The 21,382-nt window shown below is 38.1% G+C and overlaps 1 protein-coding gene across 4 annotated transcripts; it reads left to right on the top strand.

Annotated features, from left to right (window-relative positions):
• Positions 1-998: 998 nt before the first annotated feature.
• Positions 999-20,700, top strand: LOC140941280 (uncharacterized). Of its 4 annotated transcripts, XM_073390263.1 has the most exons (16): positions 999-1,184; positions 4,972-5,599; positions 5,996-6,078; positions 6,539-6,634; positions 6,957-7,182; positions 8,394-8,522; positions 9,469-9,593; positions 10,031-10,157; positions 11,087-11,224; positions 12,535-12,561; positions 13,236-13,355; positions 14,364-14,446; positions 14,552-14,681; positions 14,831-14,917; positions 16,014-16,065; positions 18,961-19,104. In XM_073390263.1, the coding sequence occupies exons 1-16, from the start codon at positions 1,129-1,131 to the stop codon at positions 18,966-18,968; spliced, it is 2,115 nt and encodes a 704-aa protein (XP_073246364.1). In that variant the 5' UTR covers positions 999-1,128; the 3' UTR covers positions 18,969-19,104. The 4 variants fall into 4 exon arrangements, with proteins under 4 accessions (XP_073246364.1, XP_073246361.1, XP_073246362.1 ...); XM_073390260.1 differs by lacking the exon at positions 16,014-16,065 and having other exon boundaries at positions 18,961-20,699; XM_073390262.1 differs by lacking the exons at positions 999-1,184; positions 16,014-16,065 and adding an exon at positions 3,961-4,087 and having other exon boundaries at positions 18,961-20,700.
• The last annotated feature ends 682 nt before the right edge of the window (positions 20,701-21,382 follow it).

Here is a 21,382-nt window from a genome sequence, read left to right on the forward strand (position 1 = left end):
AACTAATAGAAAAAGTATCTTATTTCGTTTGAATGTTGATGAAGAAGCGTGTTTGGTTAATAACGAGTAAAGGTCATTCTTAAATTGACAAAACACTGTTATACTTAGAACTCGAGTGTATTAACACTCAGCTTAGTGGAGCTGTAAGACGTGTAGACATTTCATGAGCGACGGTGACTGTTAAATACGATACAAAACATCAGGTAATTTTTTAAGAGTAAAAGCTCAATTTTGCATTTACAAGAAATATTCCGTTTTAATCCTGAAAGACGCTCATGTGAACCTCGAATAGGGTACCCCTAAATAAATATTTTAGACCTGAAGCAATTTCGCTTGCAAATTTAAAATAGACTGGAAAAAAGGATACTAAACAATACGTTTCGTTTCATTGCAGATTACTCAGATAATCTTTTTATTTTTCATGTTTGTTCTCTCGCTTGCACTTGGTGGTATTATACAGCCTATTCACGTTTTACATGTCCCCAATATGAATATTGGTTGTTAGAGTCGAAGCCAACTCATCGTTAATTGTATTGATATTCAATTCACGATTGCCGCCGTCCTTCCACTATAATAGTGACACATAAACAATGCCTTTGATATTCGGCCCGACTTCAGTCTGTTTGCGAAAATAAAGTCATCTTTGCTCCTTCCTTTTACGAGTTCTGGATATCTTAATTTTACTGGACGAAGGAAAACATAGGATTGACTTTTAACGTGGCTTTTCCATCGTTTAAACAATTAGACTGCAAAATTTCTACTACTGAATAGACATTCCAACTTATTTACTTTTCGGGGTTACCTAAAGCCCAATGCATTGTTTTTATAACACAATAAAACATCAATATTTCAACTTCGCTCAATTTATACAATTCAAATTGCTTGCAGTTTACCTATCGATCAAAAAAACGCATCTGTGTACTGTTGCCATGGCAATGCCAAAGTAGGATTGTATCACCGGCACCTGTACATTTACATAGCCAAAGGAGGCTACGTATAATTTACCCTAGTCATTTGACAGTCTTTGTGAAAGGCTTAGTTTCGACAAGATGTAATTCACCAGTGTCTCATCTCATTTTAAAGTGGGAAATCTTCAAGAGCTTCGAGACGAATGAAGCTTTTTTCGTGATGGCAAATCCTCCGTGGAACAGGGCACCAAATTCAATTTCGTATGCACGGAAAAGGTATTTGTTTATATGTGTCTCTTTTTGTCTAGCTTTTAATACGCTATCCGCGAGTACGCTTTTCTTTTATAATTTCTTTGTTTACCTCGAAGAAAGACACCAAGGTTAGAGACAGAATAACAGTTTTTTTTTCTTTAATATTTTGTGCTTCCAGTCTTAAACTGTCTATATTCGAAGTGATCTCATCTTAAAAAATAACATTCAATTGAGCTTACAGGAGGTTTAGCGGATTAATACCAATAATTGAATTCTACTTTTAAAAAAGGCTATAAATATAAATTGAGAAATGTTGATCTAGCTAAAATTAAAAATATCCTTTCTTAGCTGGATGAAAAGATGAGCAATTAAGTCGCTTCGATGCTGAATAAATTCGGTAGTTGCAGTATTTTAATACTATTGAAATAGTAACATTTTCTTAGAATTCACTCTGGTAGCATACAATCGCTTTCTATGCCTGAGCGAATTGTTATGACTTTTCGGACCCGCACTTTTCTGGCTATTTCCCCTTAAAATATACTGAAGAGAAAACAGCTTTGTTTCAAAAAAAATCCGTCGAGTGAGAATGGAATAGGTTATTTTGCTAAAGCTTAGTCGTCTCCAAGATGCGCACTTCAGAACTATAAAAGAAAAACTCGAGCTACGGAAACCTTCAATTCATCAATCAGTACTAATTTTGTGTGAGACTCGGTAATTTTTTATCGCCATAGACTGATTGAGTGTTTTCAACTCATACGCATCTCACATTTAATAAAACAAATACAATATGGCAGTTTTTTATTTTATATACTTTTGAGAATTTTTAGTCTTCCGGATCAGTTCAGTTTCACATCGAACCAATCTATGCGTGTTCGTGGTATTATCGAACACAAAAAGTGTTTAGCCAAAAAGCAAGATACAGGTTTAACTATATATGTACATGAAGGTGCCGCGAATGGCGGGTACATGGTGTTTTGCTCGAGTATTTTTAACTACCGTAAAAAACACTGTGCTTTCAGAATCGGATTCTGTTTCCGGACGCACACAATGGGAGAAAGGAGCGTTGCAGAAGAACGTTTTTAATGTTTCTTGTTTGCATCAACATCAAGCCTTATGCGGTCAACGATTTTCTGCAAAATGAGTCAATTTTTTTTGAAGGACTAGCAACGCGATGATAGCTGAATAAACCAATGCGGTCAACTCTACTTTCCACACTACCTTAAAACGGAAAACAAAAAACTGAAAGGACGAAAAATGATACTCCTTTGTTTTATTAAAGCTGTTTTCCGTTTGAGCGTGTATGGAGAAAGTTCCACGTTAAGATCAGTCGGCTAGTTGTGGGGTAGAGTAGCGCATATAATGATGACAACATTGCAATGTAGAAGAAGACAGACGAATAGCCTGAGTTATATTTGTGTCGTTACTGCAGTTTTTCTGATGTTATTTTGTTCCTATCCAAAATGGCCAGATACTAGGCCGAAGGACTACTTAGAATTTTAAAAAATATTGCTTATACTCTTCTTATGTTTTGCAAGTCTCACTCTCTTTACCATTTACGTCATTTTTAATAACATGGCCAGTACTCGAGTAAAGTTCTTGTAGCTGACATAAAAGTTTTCTCTTTACTTTCATGATACAATACCCTATCAACAAACTTCATTTTCACTTTTTTCACAGTACAACCGAAGAAGGCCAGGCCTATTTTGGACATTTCACTCCGATTTATCCACAAATTTGACATGATTTGAATATTATAACTGGAAATGTTGGAGTTCATTTTTAAGCATTGCGCCCGATTGACGAAATTTCGAAGAATTTCCATCCGTTCCAAGAGCGTGAGAGGCGCGTGTAATGGCACGCGACATCTCACATTCTAGTAAGTTGGTAATTCTGATCATGAATGTATGATGTTGGTAATAATGTATCAATTAACGGTCAGACTCCAACCCAATGAACGAATTATAAATTTTGGGCATACACGTTCTCAGCAATAATTTTTCCTTGTTAGTTAATTTCAAAGTATGTTCCGAATGTAATTGCTAATGGGTCAAATATCAGTTTACTTCTCAAAAACTACATAAAACGTTGATTTGCAGAATTCCCCCGTAGTCGCCTGTAACCAAAGAGTATACATCGTTTCTCTAAGAGACGCACCGAAAAACCGTGTTTCATCGTCAAGCTAGGTAACATTCAGATCTGCGACACCTTGATACATTATATCGTGTTTCCATAAATGAAAACTTCAAGGCTTTCCACTGAAATTCACTTTGGTTTTGAAAGACTAAGACTCGCAGTGTGCGCTTTGAAGTCGAACAACTCGTGAATTTTTTTTAATGTATTTAAATTTTTTAAATTTATTTATCGTTCGTGTTACTCGCGGTATGAGGGGGCAGTTTTTCAGATTGTTTAGCTTTTCTCGGGGATTGTAATGTATAAGAAGATGCATTAAGGATAGCGATAGTGTTAAATAAATGATGAGTTTACAGGTGCCATTTTTGTTTGATGCTTTTAGATGGAAGGGAAATATAAATTGAGAAAAACAAGGAATATATTTATTATAATATAATCTCCCTTTACATGATAGTCACGTATACACTGAGACGAAGTAATTATAAGTGTAGAAGTCAATAAAAGTTACATCTTGAAAAACGTAAAAAAAAGGAAGAGAAAAAAGTCGACGGAGTTATTGAAAATTAAACGATTTTCCCGGGTATCCCTTTCACCGCCAAACAAATCACCGTCTCGAGGGCAACCGGAGTAAGGAACCAATCAAAAAACACCTTTTATTGCAAACAAATATGGCGGCCTATCAGACGGACTTAAATCATACTGAAGGAGTTTCTCTGCTTCTTGTGTCGAAAATTTCTCTTCGATTCTTTAAATAGATCAGCAAAAAGTGAGATAACTTTATTTAACATGGATTTCAGGTATGTTTTATTTCGTAGATGCAAGATCCACCTCTTCGTGCGTTGAATTTTTCATTGACAAGTCGACTTTCACCTTTATATCCTCCACTCTGAAGTCATACTCTTTTCGTTAAACTTATAATAATTTAGGTCCCACTGGAATTATTGATTTGCATTAATACTTTTCTGAGTATGAGCCGAGCTGGAGGATAAAAAGGACCTCGAGATTTTAATCCAATTCTCCTCATTTTAAAGCTTATACATGCATGTACTCGTCGTTATAACTAGCTTAAGTTTCATTTGTTTGAACGTTTTAAACTATCGATAGAGGATAACATTAATAGCAGATTGGTGTGCTACATATTTTAGAAGTTACAGCTTTGTCCTAGCAATGGACTGGGTTGATAATGTGGCATTTAAGCTTAGTCTCAGTGAATCATTCTTTGCCGCATGTAGCATGACTTTTTGTGTACTAGTATACAAAAGGAGATTGTCAGAAAATTTTGCCCCAGGAGAGAAGTTCTGTCGATTTACACCAATAATTTAAATTTCCACCAAACTTATGTGGTATTTTTCGGTGTCTTGCGAAAAAATATACAGAAAGCAACCAATGTAAGCGTAACAAGATCCATCCACTACTAGCTATTCGGAAGCCATCCCATACTGTGGATACCTTTGCCAACATTTTGTCACTCTATATGTCACCCTTCTCTCCTGCCCTAATCAGATTTTTTTGTTTTCCTGGCTGATAAGGAAATGAGTCCCTCTTTCTGTCCATTATAACCTTTTAAAAACATATACAAGAGTCAGCAAGCCAGAGCATTATAATTTTGTCGGTATTTCCAAGAACATTTGATATTCAAACAATTTTTAATATTATTTTATCTTTCTTTTATTATCAATAGGCCAACTGGAGCTCCCCAAGGCTATTCATTGCCATCTATAACAGATTCAACAGAGAAGTCTCTCCGGCGAAACAGTCCATCTCACGAAGGTGGGCGTCTCAGACACCTTGAAGGTCGAGTGAACATAGGTGAGCAGTCAAACAAAGCCCTCTTAGAGGAACTAGTCCGCTTGCAAGGAGAACTCAAAGGGAGTATCCGACGCAACGAGGACACTTTGAGAGAAGAACGAGAGGAAAGACTTGTCCTGTCAGAAAAGATTCAAGCAGCAAATAACTTATATACCCAAATGATGATGCGCTTATCCCGAGCTGAGGAAAAAATTGAATCAGAACACAATACTGTTGGTTCACTTGTAAACCACACAAAGCAAGTAGAACAAGCTTTAATGGGAAACCAACAGCAGTTATTGAGTCGACGAGAACAAATAACTGTGCATGTTGAGCGTATGAGAGATGACGTGGAGGACCTAAGAGAAAATTATGAGCAACTGCAGAAAAATATGAGAGCTGTAACTGATGATGTGAGAACAATGAAAAGCAAACATGAAGTTCAAACTGTTCAGTTTGGAACTGTGGTACAGGAAATTAGACAAAGAATAAAAAAGCTGGAAGGCGATACCAGTAATGCGGTAAGTATGTGGACGCTTACGTCAAAATAATAATAATAATAATTGTCTTTATTCAATCAAAGGATAAAAATACGTATCCTTAGTTACAGTGAAAAAGTATTAAAAGATACATGATATAATACAATAGTAATATAAGATAGAATAATACTATACTAAATTATATTTAAAAATAAGTCTATTTACAAAAGTTTTCTTGTATCTCTCCGTTTTATCTGAGGAAGGTGACACCTTCTCCTACGCAAATTATATACTAATTCTTGTTAAATCTTTTTTATTTCTCATTTACATCTGATACAATTCTTGGCCTCCCAATGGTCCTCCATAATTAAGCATTCTTACTTCCCTCCTTGGGAATAAAACAACCCAAAATACATTATTGTTATTATGGTTTTCCAGTTGTCTTCATTAAATAAACACCGTGACGACCAGGATACAAAAGAAGCAAACTCATTTCAGTTCAAGAATGCCATTGAAACCAGGTTGGTTAGCATCACTCTAACCAGGGCAGTGGGTATGATTAGCAGAGTAGAATGAGGGTAAAGGTAGTGGGTAAGACAGTTATAGTGGGCGTTTTGGAGGGTGTTTGTCAAATATTATGTTTTTTCTTTTAATAGCTTTGTACATACCACGCAACTGAAATTTTTGACAATGTGTGTCAAATTGTGGATGGTTAATAATCACGATCAATTCCCTCTTTGCCAGGGCTATTTGCTCAGCTTATAAGTAGATACATCCCCATTTAGTAGAGTTGCAATGCACTGAAAAACTTTTTTTAACTCTTGGCTTTAAGCCGAGACCCCCTCTTGGGCTCAAATTTCACTGAACTTTAGCTTTAATTTGTGTAAAAATCGTTCTGCTTATAGCCGAGTAAATATGGTATACATTACATATTTTTTTTTGACTTCTCTGCATATATTTATGACTTTCAACCTCATACAGGTTGGCCGATATGAAGGAAATAACCACAGAACTTAGGAGACGAATTGAAACAGAAGAAAATGAGAGAAGGGTTGCTAACCAACAGAACCAACTCAAGTAGGCATATTAAATAATACTCAAATGTTTTTTGCAATAGTAATTGAAGTGATGTAACCATCTGCCCCCAGTCATTCAAAAGAAGGATTTATCTAACACCATGGAGTGGATAAATCTCTATAATTCAGAGGATAGTGCTATTGGTTTCTCTAATACTTATCCTTTGGAAAGTGATTTATGCAGTAGATAGCCTCACCCAGGGCCAGGGCCAGGTGTTTTCTAGAAAAGATTTTATGGACCACATTCTCCTTTTCAAAATCAATGTAGCTTGGTGCTTTTCAAACTCACCTAATGACTGATGATAATTGTTGTTTTGTTTTAGCCTTGAGCAGCTAAGAGCTTTTGTACAAGAAAGCAACAATAAACGGGAGGAAGAAATGTATGCGAGTGCTATGAATTCAAAGGAGAGAGAAAACCTACTTGAGAATGAACGAACCATGATTGCCAGTAAACTTGCAGAACTTTCTGAAGAGCAAAGCAAAAAGATGCTGCAAAAAGAGATTAGACTCAGAGAAGATGCTCAATCCAAGTTTGTACTGTTAGAAAAGGTCTGTAAACCAATGTTCTCTTCAATTCCCCACTTTGGAAACGAAAGGGAACTGGAGCCAAAATGCATCCCGCAATTAATAATTAATTGCGGGATGTATTTATTCATTGTTTCTGGAATCGTTACTGGGAATCAGCTTGTCAGCTTTTAGCCAATTTTTTCCCTGTCCCTAACTAGTACTTAACAGTCCCAAATTTGCGAAAGTGACAAATGTGTCATAAAGTTCCAGTATTCAGGCCACACCCTAGTGTCCCCCATGGAGGGGGATTATTTCTCTTTTACATGTAAGCTTTGGTCTTTCTTTTAGAAAATTTGAACTTTGACTTCCCTCCCCTCAGAACTTCCAGTGATCATTCACAGAAGGATGAAAGAGTGGTTTGTTACAACTCAAATAAGCATCAGTCATCCCCAGAGGGGAGGGGGGGAGGGGGATACTCCACAAAGACCAGAGGCTCCTCCCAGAGGTCCAACCTCTTACCCTGTTACATAGCATTTTTGAAAGGTGTCCCATTCGTCCACCTTGCATTGAAAAACTGTACCCCTCTAAATGAAGTTAAATAAAATATTTATTTAACACAGTTAACAACAAGGAGCGCGGGCAAGGTCAGTGGTCAGTCGTTTGGCTCAAGTACGGTCTGCCTTGCTCGCTTCACCTCCAAGTGCTAAGTACAGCATTTTCCTGGCGGCCACTCTCTTCACTTAGCCTTTGGATCATTCATTTACCTCCATCCCTCCCCCCCTTTATTCTTCCAATGATAATTAAGTGTGACAGGTGCTTGGTTCCATTGGTGTGAGGGCTCATGGCTGGAGGGTGCTGGTTTGCCAGCCATGGGGGCGTAACTCTGTCCAGGGGCTGGTTATGCCATAGGTGGAAGTCCCTGGACATCCGAGGCACCCACCTCCACTAGTGACGTAGTTGTTAACATACCTAAATACTTAAATGATAGATATCCTACCCCCTTTCATATACTTCAACTTGTGAGTTCCCTACTCCTTGACATTATACCTGAAGCCTGAAAAAGGTGGTAACCCCTTTTTGGTTGTGAAGCCTCCCTCTATAGGCCATCATAAGGAGTACCTCCCCCTGGACGGTCAACCAACTACTGTCGATAATTTTTGGGGTCAGTAGTGATTTCATTTGTTGGCTCTTAATGAATAATTGTCTAAATAAATCATTTAACAGTTCAATCAATTTCTTTTTGTTGTTGTCAGAAATTACGCGAGGAACAGGCCGCAAGATTGGTGTTTGAAAGATCAATAAGAGAGGAGATGGAGAGACGGTGGCAGTCACTGAAAGGTTATACTGATGATGAGGCACAAACCTTGCGACATTCAGAACAGGTGATCTACAATGTTTTGTTTTTAAAGGGGATATATATGTCATGCTATTTGCTATCTTTATAAAAAGCCAACACGTGTGTGCGTGAGCCCAGTTTTGTTATTTAAGACCATATTTAGGTACTGAAACTATTTAATGTCATCTGTTGCTACAGATGGCATAGATGGACAAGATTTGAAACTTGAACAAATTGGGCCAACTTTTTCAAGTTTCAATGTCATGCCTCAAAAAGTCACCAAAATATTGTTATGGTCAGTGCTTCCCAATAAAATTTGTTTTATGTCTTCTCAAATATACACAGGGGTACCCAATGACTGTTTTCTGTGAAATATCTGGTCGGAGAAGCAAAATTGCCTAGAATTTTCTATAGCTTGAGGAAGGCTAAAAATTTCTAGATGAACGTTCCATTCGTGTACAATTTTCGAAGCTTATCTAATAAATTCTTTACGATTTTCTGAAGTTTAATTTTTCTTCTATTTTTCGTAGAGAAAAGTAACCTAAAATTTTCGGAACCGAAAATGCGATGCAGAGAGGAATCACAAAAATTCTCACTTTCATAAAACTTTAGATTGCAGCTAAAATTTTCAGGAAAATAATGCTGAAGCCCTTGTAAGACTCAAGACTCAAGCTGCCAGCTAGGATGACCGAACAGATAAAAATTTTTTTAGCGCCACCTTGAATACATTTTTAGAGATCTTAAAGTACTCTGGATAGCCTAAAAAGTGTTTTCAGTGCATTTAGGAAGAAACCGTCATTGGGTGCTCCTGATATAAGGACTTACTAAGTAATGACTTCAGCACAGAATTGGCCTTAAACAGCAGTATCCTTGTGGCATAGCCTCTTTGAGCTACAGGTATATGTTGAGCTGAAAATGGAAATAGGATATTACTGACATGATAAAACGGGTGTTGCAGTCTGTCTCTGTAACTGGGCAATCTCTTCTTTCAGTTGGCCCAAGCGAGAACTGACCAGAGCCTTGCACGTCTGAATGAGTCCATATCTTTATTGGAAAGACAAATGGAGGAAGGAAGAAAGGGAATTGAAAAGGTGTTACATGCCGAGATCACATCAAGGTAAATATAATAACATTTCCTAGCCCGATTAAACAGCCGACATTTGGCGACGCTACCACTGGTTTCCCCGCGAAATGACGTCTGAGCAACAAACACAGAAATTCCATACTGATGACGCGTCACTAGCCAGATCTGGGTAGTGCCTCTGGTTGGTCGTGCCGCGTGGAAATTTGCTTCAACCAATCAGAAGCACTACCCAGGTGTGCGATAACATTTCAGACACTTGACTTTTTTTTGTGCTAGAGTGGCTCAGTTTACGTGCATGTTTGTGATCGAGCCAATATTAAGCTCATATTTGACAGATTTCTTCGCAGTGGTTTCAAGTTTATTTTTTGTTCAAGTAAATTATAACTATTTAAAGGAGAGCTACGCTTTTAACCTTGGCTAAATCTATATATTATCTCATTATTTTGCGGTTTCTAACACCTTATATTCAGGCAGTCCCAAAGTGATAAACTGTCCAACAGATGCAACCAGCTGCAGGAAAAACTCAACATGGCGATCAGTACATTGCAACAAGCGCTGGCGGGAATCAACTCACAGGTCGTTGAGACTGTGGAAAAGGTAATTAATTAAAGGGGTCGGGCATGCAGAGGTGGTGGATACTGGGTTCTAGTCTCACATTTAAGGTGATGTTACACTGGACGACTCGCAACGACGATTTTTAGCGGAACACAGGGTTGCAATGTTGGAACAATTCAAAACAATGTCGCAACAATGTTGCAACGCTGTGTTGCGCCAAAATTCGTCGTAGTGAATCGTCTCGTGTAGCGTCACCTCTTGTAGGCCCCGTCCAAACGTATCCGGATTTTTTTGAAAACCGAGATTTTTTCCTCCATTTGAGAAAAAATTCGCGTCCACGTATTCGATTATGTTTTTCGCCCTTCCACAGGAAAATGCTAAAAGGATGAAAGTACGATAGCACCTCTCATAGAACATGCCTAATGCTTGCTATATATGATGCATGACATCATCATATTCGAAAACCTCCGTTTTAGGGCCTGTTTACATGGAGGTGGGATATTCCAGGTAGGTGAGGTAACCCGTGGCGGGTCACCCCACCTATCACGTAAACGTGATCAAATTAAAATGAGAGATTATATGGACAGGCGGGTTACCTCACCTACCTGGGGTGCCCCACCTCCATGTAAACAGACCCTTAGTCCATCTACACGTAAACGAAAAGCCGGCCTTTTTAAAAATTTCCATTCTGGATTGTATTTTTGAAAAGGTGTGTTTACGATGACCGTTTTCACTGGATACATGTGGACGGTGAGCCAAACCGGAGAAAGAAAATCTCCGTTTTCAGTCAAAAACGTATACGTATGGTCAGGGCCTTAAACTTCATGTAAATGTTTTTTTTAAAATTAATGTTTGGCTTAACAGTGAACTTCGCTTTCCTTTTTGAGAAGGTATTCTTCAACACATGTTATCTGGCCATTAGTCTAGATCGAGTGCTATAAAGAATATCTTGTGTTCTGTTTGGATTTAAGACAAAAGAGGAGCTGAAGTCGTTGATGGACAAAAACAACAACTCAGGGGTCAAAGGACTGGCTGATGTTGATACAAGGCTAAAGAAGCTGAATAAGAGAGTAGCAGATTTAGAGGAAGCCATGAGAAAACTGGAAAAGGTATGGAGTCTTATAAGCTGTGCAGAAAAACGAAGACAAAATGACCAAATTCGTGGCTAGTTGGTGGTTGATCAGCTTTGTAAAAAACAACGTTTTCGTTAAATATGGAAGGGAGCTGAAGCAACGACGACTGCGACGGCAACGGGAACGGCAAAAAAAACATTAGGTTTATATTAGCAAAACAACAACTTTGCACGTGCATCACGCTTTTTTCTACATTTCTGAGCTGTTGTTGCACGACTGCAACGTGAAAGTGCCTTATTTCACGTTTTGTCGAGGACGGGAATACAAGAAATCAACTTTCTTTTTCTTTTCCTGAACGTTGATACAGTCTTTTAGAATTCAACTCCAAAAACATTTGATGAATTAAACGCGAGATGGAATAAGCGTGATTAAGTTTGAAGCACCGCGAATTCACTTTTTTAAGTGACGTTTTTGTAGCCGATACCGTCGTTGTTGCTTAGAGCTCTCGACGTTTTATGACGTTTTGAAGGTTAAAAAAGCTAGTAAATTCAAAAAGTATTTTGATTAGTACTGCTATGTAGCTTGTTCTGAAACGCTTTTTTATTCCCGTTTTAACCTCCCCTCCGCCCCACCCCCTTGTTTAGGAGCCCTCATTCAATAAGCCCCAGGAGCTAATTTAATAAGCCTCAAGGTTTCTATTTGAGCTTCCTCGCCAGAAAAATACTTTTAATTCTTTTACTTATAATTCACGTCTCTTTTATCTTTAAATAACATTTTTGTAATAAATTGAATGTCTGTATGTATATGTGTTTTTTTTCTGGCAAATAAATAAACTAAAACTGAAACTAAAACCCATTACGAAGTTGTATAAGCCCGTGAAAACTGGTCATGAGCAGTTTCTCCCCACCTGGAATACGCATGTTTTATGCTCTTAGAAGAGAAAAGAAACAAATGCCTTCATCTTGTGATAAAAAGTAAAATTTTAAAAATGCTTTAAAACATTTAGTTCTTAAAATATATAAATTGTGTCTTTGATAGGATTTCAGAAACGAACAATGCAACTGAAAACTGATAGTGGCTCATTCAAATTTTTTTTTTTTTCCGAATTCACGCATTAACTTTGTGTTTCGAAATAAATAGATAAACAAATAAATAAATGAACAAATTTTAACTTTTGATAGTAGAATTCCAGTCGAGAATTAACAAAATTGGCATTGATAAATGCAGAAATTATTAGAGGCAAATTCAACTTAAAATAATCATTAATCAATTGAATACCCTCTAAGTTTTACTTATTTTATAACATGACTAACTTTAAGCCTTTTTGTGTCGATTGTGATGTACAGATTACTCATGCTGGCCGAACACAAGAGGTAAAATCTCATCTCAATCAAGAATTCACTGATAATTACCACCAAGTACCCCATGTGATTAATTTGACCATTTACACACTGCATCTAAAGAATAAAGTCACAAAAATGCATGTGTTAAAAAAAAGTTAAACAGCACAATACCTTAACCCTTCGCAGTTATACTTCTACAAAAATGGGTCTACACAAGTATGTGGAAACGAAGTCACCGTGTAGAGGTGTTTTTGTGTATCTAGCACAAACACGCAACGTAAGCTTAAAAAATCACTAGAAATTAACGTCTTTTTACTCACCAGGAAAGTAGTAAGTAGTAAGCAGTAACTCTAGTTGCGTTTCCTACGAAAAATGGGTAAGAAAGGGGTGACTTTTGCTCAGTTTAATATCACCGTTTTAGGGGTGTACTGTATTCTGCAGTTACCTCTTCTTGAAAGCAACGTTTGAATTGAGGTAATGTCATTCGGTCCGAAGAACCGTTGGCTAGATTCGCGTGCGGCCCCCAGGATTATTCATCCTCCATTTCAAAAATAGTGCGAATGGGAATAAAAGAAAATATCTCGAATTTGTTGTTTTGGTTAGTTTCCATTTGCCACGGTGTACTTCACTGTCGCTGTTGCTTAAGGTCCTGTTGTATTGTAAACAATAACTGTTAAATAATTGTTCACTGTACTTCTCTACAGCTCGGAAATTCTGACCAGGAAGAGAGAAACAGAAGGTTAGGGGAGGTAGCTGGTTGGAAAGAGGATACTGACCAACAGTTTAGAGATGTTGAAGATAAACTAAGGCCTTTACCGGATGAGGTTTGTGATATGTTTATCAAAGTTGAAAATACAGACGTTTAGATGCTAAGACGAAGATGACTATGAGAGAGAGATTTTCTCAATACTGAGTAGTGCGCGTGCGTGAATTTGCGTTATTTTTGCGGGAAAACGTGGTAGCCGTCGTAATTCTACTACGAGTGTTAGCGAGATTGAGATTGTCGTAGAAGCAGACAAAAGTTATCAGATGTTCATAGTTTTATCCTTTTGGGATGGTGATAAGGCTTTACTTCAATCAATAAAAATAACCGTGTTAACTTTTCTGGTGAAAAAAAAGTTACATGAATCTTTGCGTGTTCGTGTCTGCATTATGACAATCCTCGAAAAAACTTTAAGTCAATCTCGTCCTCCACGTCTTCGAATCAAAAGATCTCTAATATTAAACAGTCGTCCACAGGACAATGATCCTTGTCCGACGAAATCTTAAGTGTTGTCGGACATGACGTCTAGCCAAAGTTAATATCAAAGACTACCTTTTTCCAGATGAATAAAAACTACCTTAATTACGTGCGGATTGTCCTACCAATGAAATAGCGTTGTTGTAGTGCTGTTTTGGCATTCATTGCATAGTAGAAATCTGCTTGAAATAAAATATTCTGATGTATTTAGCTTTCAAGTGGTCCAAAAATCATAGTTCAAGAGATTTGTGACAAAACCTTTCAGTATTCTTATTCCGGAATACAATCAAATGTAGTACGCACCGTATTCCCGCGCCTATCTTTCACAATTTTCGTTAAAGCTGCATAATTAAACTTCGATAGGCTGACTTAATGGTGACTTAGCCTGACATATGTCTTTGTCTCGTCAGCGTAGTGTGTTTGCTGTGTCTGGTCAAAGCAAGTTTATTGTATTGCCTTGAAGCACACGCCCTACCGTACGTCATTAGCGTGCTTTAGGAGAAATCATGCATTGCGACGCCGTTAAAACAAATTTTTCTTTTTACTTTGCATTTCTGCTGAAATTGTTGTTTATTATTTTCTGACATTGTAGATTGCTGAACTCCGGAGCCAACTTGCGGCACTAAAAGCTGAGCTCGAAGCGAAGGAGGAGGCCGAAAGAAGAAAAGCAGAAGAGTAAGTATAATTAATTTTAAGGGGGTTAAGAGTTATGGTTTGGATATTTTGGGACTGATCTTCCTTAAAACGTAAATGGATAAATTCTGCCTGGTTTGTCTTCAGACGTCAGCCCACACCGCCGGCACAGGAACCCCAACCTGAACCTGAGCGTGAACCTGAAGAAGCCAATCAAGAGGAGGACACAGGAGACCTGCGAAACAAGGTGCAGAAACTCGAGGAGGATGTACAGCAAGTAAGTTATCACAAAGTGTCTTCATACATTCCACTATGTTGTTTGCTTTCACGCTAGTTTATAACGAAACCGGGACTATCCCGGCGGCCCTTTTAAGTGGCTTTAATTTTTACTATCATAAGCTGCATTGATGGATTTTTCAATTCCAGACTTCTTCACAAGTAGCTAAGCTGGAAAATACTGTGGAGACATTACGGACGGTTTTGACGCAGAAAATACTGTCAGAGGCACAGACGGTAAGCTGCCATTTTAAACTAAACTTTCTGTAACTAATTTGGTTCTTTTGTGGTTCGGCTATCCTGATGGTATCCTTCTTTGGGCATTATTGATGTTATTATATTTATTTATTATTTGTTTGTTTGCCTATCAGTATATCTACTTATTTATAAAAATTTCCTTTTAGAGTTTTTTAATCCTCTCATGTGACGGTCATCCATGTTGTGGTTTTCATTTTGAGTTATTGAATGTTTAATGACATTCTCTTTGGAGTTTTGAAGTGTTTTGACAAAAGAGAGGACCTATGCGAACTTAGTGACCAAGAACCTTTCATTTAAGACCCTGTGGAGCACAAGCGTGACTTCCACAAAATCGTTCGAATCCCCTCGATTATTGGGACGATTGTGATGATCAAGAGAATCGGGACGATTGTTTTGCAACCAGTCAGTAAACAGACTTCAGTTCTATTCAGGCGATTGCGATCCACCCAGTCGTCTGGATCGTGCTGCATCTTATCAGAAATCAGTGAATTCCGGAAGATTGTCTCAATCGTCAGGGCATTTTTTGGGAGGACTCGGGTGATCGAGACAATCTTTTACAAACCTAGTCGTCTGGGTCGTCTGGCGTCAGAGGTGTTTTTATAAGAATGTCTCGATCGTCTGAACACGTTTTGAGTGGAGTTGGGTGATTATACGGAAAACAGGCTTAACGACGAAACAGTTTCTCTTTCAGAAAAATCAGAGGTAAAGGAAAAATCAGGGGTAAAGGGGATCTATTTCTACAACTGGTTGTGTAGTTATTGTATCGATCGTGAATTGCTCACAGCACGTTGCTTTGGAAGCGCTTTTTTAAGACACAGATTACTAACTGTAACATTTTGGCTCACTCTATTTTAGTTTGAAGAATCCATTTGTTGGTCAATACACCCTGTAGTTTATTGTAATGTTAGAATTAAGCTGATTGTGCAAAATGTAACTGTAGATTTCTCTTATAACCTCAGTTTAATTTTGGTTGTACGAGTCACTTTCTCTAGCTCCGACGGATGTCCATCATTACATAGTGATTTGTTTTGAAGTGCGTAGTATACTGATGTATTGTTTCTACCACACTGAACAGCGAGGTGACTCTATTACAGAACTGAGGGAGCAGTTAGACCGGATAAAGTCCAGTATGTTGTTTGTTGCTCAAACCGTGTGTAGTGGTGTCATGTTTGACCATGCAGTTGTGTTGTTGTTACTTTTGTTAATGTCAGCATTCACTTGTTCTCTGATGAACAACGTGATGTCCAAAGTTTGACAAAAGTGTTCTTGAGTCCTTGTAAACTTTCCTGCATAGTATAGAAAACTAAAACCCTTTTACTGGAACTTTACGGTAAACAAAATGTAACGATTGACATAAAAAATTTGAGAATTAAGTTTTAGGGCAATCTTTTTTAAAACTCCTGAAGCGCTTATTTCCAGTTAACAGAAAAAAATAAAAAGATACAAACAAAGATCACTGAACGTTAAAGATGCCTGTATTTTCTAAACGATAAATCTTTCGATTTCTTGCAAACAAACCAAGAACCTAACTATCCTACAAATCATGATCTGGGGTAAAATAACACAACTTTTTTTAACAAGCTCGCTGACATACCAACTGGTCTAAGTAACTTAGTGAAAATTAACGCTTTTTTTGGATTTGTAAATGAGATAATTCTATCGATCAACTAAATTTACGTAGTTTCGGCTCCAAAAAATGGCCAAGGGAATGAACTTTGTGAAAGTGAATGTGTTCCTCGCAGATGAATGAAAAACCTAAGCGGAATAAACTATGATTCTGTAATGAATAAGAGAAAGATAACGACAGGTAGGATTTCTACACTAAAGTTATAAGGGTCGTGGGTTCGAATCCCATCTGGGGCTCAGATTTTTTTCTGTGTCCTCTTATGGTTGATTCTTTACATCTCCCTTTATTTCCTTTATAAAGTTATAAGAGCGTTGATTAAATCACAAATCTGTCCTTAAAAGGACATGTTTAAAAAAGTGAAAAAAAGGTTCCGAAAACCCTTCGAATGTAAAAAAATTGTTACATCATTGTGTTCTTGACTAGTTAATACTTAGCCAAAAAGGACAATCTCTTTCAGTCCTAACATTAAGAAGTGAATTTGCCTGTTTTTTCCAGCGATTAATTTAAGTGTTAGCTAACTGAATGCAATGTTGCTTCAGTAAACCTCGGTACTTTCACGGGCCTTTTGAACCTTTAACCAGGAGTACGAAGTTGTAAAGTTCAGTACGGTCATGCTCAGTTGTGGCGCAGCACACCACATTTTATCTAGTTGACGATGGTGACTAATTTTTACAGAAAAGTTTGTCATGTGGTTGTCATAAAAGTTGTAAATTTAAAAGTTGAATTGTTCATTCAGTTATCTGCTTTAAGTGTAACAGTTTCCTTGTTGTAAAAGACTACATAGCTCTAACTACTGTGAATTTTTAAAGGTACACATTGCATGTAAAGTAAGCTTAGGTTGTAGAATAGATGTAAAGTGAGAGATAAGCAAAGCGTGTACTTGAGGAAGTAACATTTGTAAACTAGCTATAAAGGTTAGAAACCTCCAAACAAGCGAACAAAACAACCAAAACGTAATGAATTTAAAATGTGTTTATAGGAATGGCGCTGTCCTTACTTTGAGGTTTTATGTAATTTATAACTTACTTTGATGTTTAATATATTTTGTAAAATTTGTTTTTTCCTTTCACAGTGATCGCACCGTTGCTAACTTACTTTAACGTTAAACGTTAACTTGTATTTAATTAGCGTTTAAATTTGATTCTTTTTATTTTCAATTCTTCCTTTCTTAAATTGAAAGAAAGTAAAAATAACAAATCTTAACATAAAGTAGAGTGCATAGTTCTTAAAGAATAAATAAACTGTTTGCATTTAAACAGGTTTTAGCAGGTAAATTCCTTAAGTAATATTGGTGTTCTCTATCAAAAAAGTTGATTCCCTAGTTTTGCACTGCGCATGTCACTCCATACGACGACGGCCACGGCAACGAGAACGTCAAAAAAGAAATAGGTCTAGAATAGCAAAACAACAACTCTGCACGTGCATCACGCTTTTTGTACATTTCTTCGCCGTCACTGCACGACTACGACGTGAAACGTCCTAGTTTCACAGTTTTTATGGAGGGCAGGAACACATGACAACGATTTTCTTTTTATTTTGTGAACTTAGATACAGTCCTTTAGAATTCAACTCCTGAAAAATTAAGTTCAAAGAGTTGCAATAAAACAGCGCGAATTCACCGTTGCCGTCGTCGTCGCTTAAGCTCCCTATAGAAATGAGGACGGTGACGCCTTCTCTCTGTACTATGACGCTTTTAACCATTTCTTGACTTGTGACAACCTTGTAGCAAGCGGTTTATTAGAAAATCAATGACATGCTGTTTTACTAGAGAATCAACTTTTCAGAGTATTTAAATGTGAGATTGCCAGGAAGAGGGAGATGTCAGTGTGAAGGAAGGCTAGGAATACGTGCAGAGATATTGTATTCCTTCGATTTCACCTCTCCTTCCTGTTTTCTCTCCCCCGCCCCTCCTCGTTTCTCTCTTTAAATCGTTTTGGGTTCTCAGTAGTGGGCAGATTGTTTGATTATGCGGACGCCGGGCGTCAACAACGTTGAGCACAATTAGAGCAAACTCTTCACGCAAATTGCGAAATTTGTTGAGCGCCTGCGTTTTCCATTATTTGAGAGCCTGAAACGTAATTGTGATTGTAATTGTTTGCTGTTATCTCGCAACCGATGTTTTTCACTGTTGAGACTGACTGAAACCTCATAAAAGAACTGCTTTAGGCCATTAATTAGAACCACAATGTACAAAGTAAAAAAAATAAAGAAAACAGGAACGTGTCGGGTTCTGTTGTGGGATGCACGCAAAGAATGCAATAGTCATTTTCAGTCTATTCAGCTGTTCGTTATGTTACGTCTTTATTTGGAGATCTTTAAATTTAGGCATGGCCTAGGGACAGGCTATAAAACATAATGACAAGTTTATCACTCTTTTGTTTGAATTTGTTTTCAGCGGAGTGACGCCGTCGATTTTATTGAGGAGGATATCAATGGAATTATCAAGTTTTACCTACAAGACTCTCGACGCGTGTTCGTCAAGTACGGTCGAGATTCAAAGGTGTTCCAAGCAATAGAAGTGAACGGCCTTGGAAGAATGCGAGTCGCTCTGCTGAAAATTAACAGATGGGGAATCTATCAGGCTTGGTGTATGCACAACGTGAAACAAGCGTGGTATCGGCTGCTGGAAAATAAGGAAAGAAGAGAAAGGGAAGAGGAAGAATCGCCTACTCCTAAGGCTTCTACTAGCAAACCCTTGCCTGGTAAAAAGGCGCAAGACAGCGAAGACGACGATGGTGATGATGATGATGACGACGATGATGACGACGACGATGATGACGATGATGACGACGACGAGGACGACGACGACGATGATGATGGTGATGACGACGAAGATGAGTCGAGGCCTGCAACTAAAAAGGCCGCTGCTAACAGGAAAGGAAAAAAATGAAGAGATGAAAGGAAAAAATAAAAGGAAAAAAATGAAGAGATGAAATTAGATTAGCTATAAGTAACCTACCGGCAGTTTAGTACTGTATAAAGAAAATAACACAAACTCATACGTTATTAGTTTAGTGGTGTATAAAGACAATGCTCTTAACCCATACGTTGTTGATTTAAAATACCCGCACGTATAAACTCGTTTCAGTGCAAAGATAACGTTTATTTTCATCGAAACACGAAGCAACTGGTAAAGTTGAATCCGGTACCAGGCACCTGACAGATGTTTGTACTTAAAACATTTGAAGTAATTTTGTATAACGTAATGTGCTCTTTTGTGAGCGTCATCTTTCACGGATGCCTCGTTTCTCCTCCGCAGGGACTCCCGCTACATAGTAATAATTAAAAACTGTAATCGCGCGGTGGACGATAGAAAGAGAGAAAAGGCGGAAGCTTCCGCTCTTTCCCCTTTCCCATCGTCCCCCGGGCGCTTTCATTTTTCCCGCCTCTCCCCAGCCTCCCTAGGGTACCAAGAGGCCTTTGCGGACGAGAGAGGGATGCCTCGTAGAGAAACCCCTTTCGGTGTGGTTGATCATGTGTCTAGGGAAATTCATAAGGTTGGTCCTCAGAGGACACTTGCTGTGGTAGGGAATGTAGAACTGGTTTCTTAGAAGAGATGTCTGTAGCTCCCCCTTATCGTACGTTAAAAGGGACCTTACGAAAGTACAACGGCGTCGGCAACGGAAACTTTAAAAAGGCAATACGTTTAGTAAGCAAAAGAATAACTCTGCACGTGCATCACGCTTTTTTTGTAGATTTCTTTGCCGCCCCTGTACGACTACGGGGTGAAATGACCCAATTTTAAGTTTTTTTCGAGGACGGAAACGGCAAAGCGATAAATTCTACCACTCTGTCTGAACCCGGGTGCGGCTCCCTCTCTTTAGCTTCAACATAAATTCCTTTCTTTTAAGTAACTGGGGGACTTGGGATAATCGCGAAATGGTTTGAAAGGATGCGGAGTCTATTTTTCAGCGAGGTTTTTATGAACGTCGACGTTGTCGAATCGTAAGGTCCCTAACAGCAATTTGGCTGGACCAGTGCTAAGATTTTAAAAAACGAATTATTTATATGCAATGTTACAGTTTAAAAGGTATAATATTTATGCAAGTTGTTCGTTAACTTACGTTTTGTTTTTTTTGTACTGAAAAATTATTCTAATTGCTTAGCGATTGTTACACTGTCCATCTTGCATACGATATGTGATGATTGTAAAAATATGACTTTGAGTGTTGTTGAGAGATTTTATCCACGTTATTAGCTCCTTAGAAGTTCATGGTTGCACGTTGCACTCTAACTAGCATGCAATCAATCTCTGACTTATTTTACAGTATGATTAAAGTTATATTTTCCGATTACATTAAAAGAGGCGATTTTAACATTATAACAGGTTGTTGACTGCCGGCAATCCAAAGATCGGAAGTCAAATTTCGCTAACCGACTTGCATGGCAATCGGGGTATCCTAGCAACCTGATACTATAAAATGGGCCATTATTTTAAAGTGGGGTCTGAAGTCACCCTTATTAAGCCCAGAAGCAGAGCGATCAATTGTCCCATGTAATCCAAGACAGTTTTGGTTTCAGAAGCGAGGGAAATACGCGTGTCTCCACCGCGCGCCTCGTTCTTTTCTCGTACTTTCAAGTGTCTTGCTACGCACGCTAGCTATGTGAGCTGGATTACGGATTCCAAAGCCCAGGATTCCGGATTACCTTAATTAATACACGTGGAGCGATCAACTAAGCCTTGATTACGGGTTTCCTAGCCTCCCCCTTCCTTCAAGAAAAATCGGGGTGAGATTACTGTAAAGGGGAGGGGACAGCTAGCTTTGCATAGGCTGAGTGTCGGTCCCAGCAGTTTGTCTTTATAGGGAGACTTTGCA

This window comes from Porites lutea, chromosome 6 (assembly GCF_958299795.1).
Source record: "Porites lutea chromosome 6, jaPorLute2.1, whole genome shotgun sequence".
Classification (NCBI taxonomy): domain Eukaryota; kingdom Metazoa; phylum Cnidaria; class Anthozoa; order Scleractinia; family Poritidae; genus Porites; species Porites lutea.